Source organism: Cervus canadensis, chromosome 9, assembly GCF_019320065.1.
Source record: "Cervus canadensis isolate Bull #8, Minnesota chromosome 9, ASM1932006v1, whole genome shotgun sequence".
NCBI lineage: Eukaryota > Metazoa > Chordata > Mammalia > Artiodactyla > Cervidae > Cervus > Cervus canadensis.
This window is the reverse complement of record NC_057394.1, coordinates 78,590,789-78,596,788: the sequence shown is the minus strand read 5'-3', so window position 1 is coordinate 78,596,788 and position 6,000 is coordinate 78,590,789. Positions and strand designations below refer to the sequence as shown.

Below are 6,000 nucleotides of genomic sequence, written 5' to 3'. Positions count from 1 at the left end.
TCAAAGGAGAGACTGGCACCCCCCCTTTTCACAGCATTAATTTACAATGCCTACTGTGTATTTCTTTAAAGTTGTCATCTTGAGAAAGAGGCAGAATTATAAAAAATATTACAAGACATTTGATGTCACTGTCAAGAGCCACAAAATAACTTAATATCCACTGCCCATGGGCAAGAGGCCTGCTCTGCCAGGACAGGGAAACTGCGGAGGAGACGACCAGCAGCCTGCGGTGTGGTTTCAACCATAAGTACAGGCTATGTGCGCTCCTTCAAGCCCTCCTCCAACCCCCAAACACCTAGTTTGGCTAACCAGCGACTATATCACAAAATAATGGGGAAAAAAATTAAAGAAATGCCTGTGACAGTTACCAATAAGGACAGTGTGAAGGCGTACTCAATCTTACTTGATCACTTTCTCTTTGGTTTAGGTAACACAGAAGAATAAAGGGCTGACACAATACTGATTTTACTGAAGAATGTAATGAAATAAACTGAAGGAAAAAAAGAGGAAAATAGTGGAGACACAAAATTTTACACCAAAATTACAAACAGAAGTGATTTAAAAGAAGAGAAATATTCTACAACAGATGAAGAAAGTTTTAATTTTTCACATTAAACATCGTATACCACAATCAGCTAACAGAAATTACTGTAACATTGGTCAAGATGACATAAAACTAAGGATAAATGTTTGTTATGAGGAAACCTCATTTAATGTGAGTGATGATGTCAGATACTATACTTTTCATGATAAGATACAATTTATCTGGAAGAGAAAGCAAATAAGTCAGATGAAGGAGACATGCTGAGGTTTTAACAAAGAAGAAAAGCTTTGCCTTTCCCAGAATGCTTGAAGTCCAGGACAATTTAGGTAAAAGACAGGACTTAAACACCAAATGCTAGGAGGGTCACAGGTCCGTAACTCAGGCCTGAGTTACAGGACTGAACCTCTGCAGCCCTCACCTTTTGGTGAGCGAGCTGTTTCTGGCAGAGGGATCTTCACTGGGATGTGGTATTGATTTTAACCGTCCGGCAGTCCAAAGAATTATTTTAAAAAGGGACAGTTGAGTATTTTCATGTATGCACTATTAAGGCATCTAAATTTTTGGTGTTTTCAGTATATAATCTTACTGCTATTTTTTATTCTTTTTTCATTTTGCACAACAATGATATTAGGTATTAAGTGACACATTTCTCTACTAATGATCCAGTTTATCCATTTTGCAAACTCCAAATTGCAGTCTTGTGAAGGGAAATTTAGAACGTGGGAACTCACAGAAAAATACATAGAAAACCAATAGGGAATGTGGTTAGCCATCATAAAATTTCAATTATAATTTAACTGATAGTCTTTAACTTTGGAAAAATAGAAGAATAATTAGAATTAAAATAGGTATTAAAAGTAATTACCAGTAGTTTATATTAGGAAAGAATACAGCCATAAATGGCTTAATTGCCCAATTAAGTAACCAGCAGATTCTTCTTTAGTCAACACTAACAGAATTCACATTTGAGCCAGTCAACAAAGCATATAAATACTTAACATCTCGAATAGAACATCTTAGTGATAACAGAGACTACGTAATTCTACCCATTGTCATGACTGTGCACAAATTAACCAGGTTAAATATCAGAGATACACTGGGAATCCTCCCAAAACTAACAATAGAATATTCAACAAATTTTCTTAAAGATTCAGAAATAAAAATTGAACAATTATAACATGGATGAGACAGTACTTAAACAACTATCAACCTAATCAAAGACCTTTAAGATTACCACCAAAATGCACTGATATTTTTTTATTTAGTGTACAGAAAGAATCTATAAGTACAGGTTGCAGAAAGAAAATGTTTAGTGCTATTTACATTCATTTTAAAACTCTGCTCTATACAAATTTAATTCTGATCAGTATGAACAATATTTTTGTAGATCTACTGCATATAAAGCCTTTTCATCAAAGCATTAACAATGAATAAAATAACCTGATTACCTTTAAACAAAGCTGACTGAAACCATTTACACTTACTGCTTGGGACACTCGTTTCAGTACAGAACATTATGTCAGCCTGCAACTTCATTTTTATAAAGGCTAGAGTTATTTATATGGAATATTGTTCTATATACTACACGCCAATCTATATTTAAGTTCTATAGTTAGGTATTTTATGAGGTTTTTATTAAATATATTCTACATATATTCGCAATTTCACCCAGGAAGAATCTCTTCCCAGTGACAAAATATAAAATCTTTTATATTTTTTTAACAGGTTTAGATGAAACTAGCTCATGCTTTAGTGCTGTGCAAATTGTTTTTAGCATATCAATTTTTAAATTATCAGTACAAAACAAAAGAATGGCATCCCTAATCAAGTATGCCTTGAAAATCAGCTTTTGATTTTAATACAATTGCAAGCACTAATACCCAAGGCAAACTACATAAAGAAACAAAATCAGTCCTATGGAGAATTTTTAATTTTAAGAATTCATCTGAGCTCTCATTAATGATTAAGTATGACACGGGACACAGAGATGAGCAATAATTACGGAAAATTCAATTTGCTGATATTCAAATACATAAAAGTGGTGAACCAATGAGGTTTTCTAATATTTCTGTGCAATCATGGAAATCTACGAGTGACTGGAACTCCCCCCCCGCGTTAAGGCTAGGACGTGCGCGCTCCCTCTTGTGCTGTGTGAACAACCCCCAGTCAGTCTGACTGGAGCGCACGTGTGAAGGAAACACTAATTTCATGAGCCCTCTGCCGAGCACTTCCAACAACAGGCACACTGTGTCTTTTCATTTGTTGCAGTGAGAACAGCCGCGCTCAGGGCAGGATTCTGGGCCAGGGCAGCCGCCATGGCTGACTTCGGTAGAATTCACCCAACATTTTAGTTTCTTTTCCATTTTTTCCTCTCAAGTTGGCCCAGCAATTAACTTCATTAATTGCTGAGCGTCTTCCAGTGTGGATTTGCACATATGAGTATTTCTAGGTACCATAAACCATGTTATAAATTCTGCTGATGAAGAAAATAATTGTCAATCATTTTTAGTGCAAAATTGTATTTGGAACACTTGACTTGTTAGTTCTGGTGATGAAAACTTTTGTGGCAGCAAAATGGTTTCTGCTATGAAAAATCATTTGTTAACTTTTCCCCTGGAGATTGACTTGCATTCAAAAATCAATTTATCTTTATATTTTAAAACTGCTTAACATAAACAAAACTACTAGAAATAAAAAGTCATAGTGAAAAATGTTCTTGGTTCTTTTTACTTTCATGAGAGAAGATGACAGTGTTCACGTGGTAGTTGAGGTCCATGGGTCTACAGGCAGACTCTTCCTGAAGGTTCTGAAGCAATGCCGGGTCTCCCCTGGCCTGGCAGCATGAAACACAAAGACCACGCCATACAACGCCAGGCAGACCAGTTACAGGATGACACAACAGTTACTCTCTCCAGTCTTTTCACGATTCCTCTGACCTAGAGAAAATGAAGAGAAGCCTTGTTTATAAAGATGCTTGGGGGAAGCAGAGGGATTCCAACATAAGAAACAGGGTTTTTTTTTTTTTTTTTAATTAATGTTGGCATTTTTTAAAATTAAAAGGCTATAATAAATACCCTTTTAGTTTTAGCCTGTTTCCAAAATGCCTGGTTATCTGATTAGCGAGCTCTGACCATACACTATGAAAACATCCTTTTCCCAGAATGTCCAAGAGAACTGGAGCCATTTGTGAACGCCTGCCTCTGTGGGGCAAGGCAGAAAGCTCCCAGCACACGGCTCACCTTGGGAATTTGGCTCTGGCAAGGTCTCTCTGGCCACCAAATGCATCACTGTTGTTTTGCCAAAAGGAAGCTTTAATGCTGTGTGAAAAGAAGACCGTTTGTTACATATACATCAACCTGTTGGAATCACTCACCAGAATTGAGACCACTTTAAAAATTGGCTGCTTTCTGTATGATTTCCTCAACAGATAGCACTTCTTACTGGATACAGCATTTCTTACATAATTAAATTAGGTTAGTATTATCAGAAGCAATTTTTAGAATTCAGAAATTATTCAGCTATGACTATTAGTTTGACATATATAAACATATTGTGTAAGAAAAGGGAAAGAGAAAATACATAATTGCTTAACCTAATTTTATTTAGTCACCTAATAAAATTCCTGCATCAAAGAGGTCACCACAATGTAGAAATAAAAGAAATGACATATTAATGATTTTAAACATAATAATAATAATAATACATAATTTTATTATTTTTAACCTTATATTCTTCAGTTAGAAAACAATTTTCTTTAAAAGGTTACTTTAAATAAACGAATCACTGTTTGGCATTATTAGTAATCACTGTTTTCTAATCAAGCCTTTAAAAGGCTTTTCTCATTTATAAGTAACAATTTTTATTATGAAATATTTCAGACATAGAGTAATATAATGCACCCATGTACCTATGAACCAGTCACACAAAGTAAATCCCTTTGTCATTCTGTGTATAAAATGAGAACCAGACAGTGGAGCTATGGCCTGGAGCTGTTTCTGCAGCTGCAATGTTCTAGTTCTGAGTTTCAATCTACTCCCCTCACTTGGAAAATTGAAGGCAGGCTCAGATTAGTACTCAACAAGCTCAGTCCTCCTGCCACCCCCTCTTTAAATCTTCTCTATAGGATGATGTTAAGAAGAGCCCTAATAATCTTCAATATTCCTAATATTTCATATAATCAAGGTGACTTTCCACCTTATTTAACGCTGCTGCTGCTGCCAAGTTACTTAACGCTAGCCAGCCACTATTTGGTCTATTCTCTTAACTTCCGAAGTTGAAGTGAAGCATAATGGCCCCAAATACACAGTAGGCTGAAACAAGAGGAGTGCCCTTACTGGATAATCTCCTGGGCCTGCTTTAACACTGAAATGCAAACAAAATTTTATATTACCAATCATTTCACTAAATGTATTGGGAAAGCCTGACTGAATTTGCAACGTCTACACACCACGCTGTGTGCAGACGACTCTCACACCGCTTCCTGACCACAGGCAGCCGGCCCTGCGTTAAGAGCGCATGCCTGCCACTCACAGACTGTGAGATGGCTTCTGAGTGCTATCTGCCTCCTCCTGATGCCTCAGTTTCCCCCACCCAAACTGGGAGACGAATTTGAGCACCCGCCCCTTACCACTGTACTGATTAAAAGAAACAATCCAGGGACGTGCCTACCTCAGGGCTTGGCCCAAAGAAGCACCCCATAAATTTTATTGCGATCACCATTATCATCTTTCTGAGCAGCAAGAAAAATGGGTCTCAGAGAACAGGTATGCAAACTGAGATGCAAATATGGAGAAACATTGTGGTCAGGCCTAGGAAGCTGCTGAGGGGCTTACGGATTCAGGCTACCCATGTGATTAATGGGGACGGTTACTGTTTTTCTCCATCTGAATTTTAACTCGAAAGAGCAGACACTGACACTAACGGTATCAGAGCAGAAAAAGGAAGAGGGAAACGAGACCTGAGACGCCCTCTCTCCTTCATGTGGGGCTCTGCCTTCTGCTGGGGCAGTGCACAGCAGCCGGCACAGGCCCCACGCTTCACACAGGAGCCAACGGGGGCGGGACACCCCGAGCAGACGGGGACGGACTGGGCGTGCAGAAATCTGCACTTAAAGGAAGATTCCAGCACCCATGGGGTGGCAGGGTTACAGTACAGAGCAACCCTCAAACTGTGGAGAGCACGCTCAGGCCTGCTCCATGCTGGCCATTCAGTCGTATGACCCTGTGCACTGGCTCCTCATTACTCACATTCAAGAATACAGGAGACAAAGAAACACAATAACTAAAACCCCCCAAGGGGTGAATGTCATTACCCAGATTTACTGATCAACTTAGACGATCCAGGTTATACTCTTAATGTTATTTGTCTAAATCACAAGACCGGAGAGATGGTTTGGTTTTGAACAGACTGATAGCAACACAGTAAATAATGTAAGTCAATCTATTAATCATTCAAAA

The 6,000-nt window shown here is 38.2% G+C and overlaps 1 protein-coding gene across 2 annotated transcripts in view; it reads right to left on the bottom strand.

Moving 5' to 3' along the window:
* Positions 1-460: 460 nt before the first annotated feature.
* UBL3 (ubiquitin like 3) overlaps positions 461-6,000 on the bottom strand; it is a 48,567-nt gene continuing 43,027 nt past the window's right edge. For both annotated transcript variants that reach the window (XM_043477723.1, XM_043477724.1), the window contains 2 exons: positions 3,784-3,861; positions 461-3,480 (listed from right to left, as the gene is read on the bottom strand). In XM_043477723.1, coding sequence (XP_043333658.1) covers positions 3,428-3,480; positions 3,784-3,861 — 131 coding nt within the window. In that variant the 3' untranslated portion in view covers positions 461-3,427. The remainder of the gene's footprint in view (positions 3,481-3,783; positions 3,862-6,000) is intronic.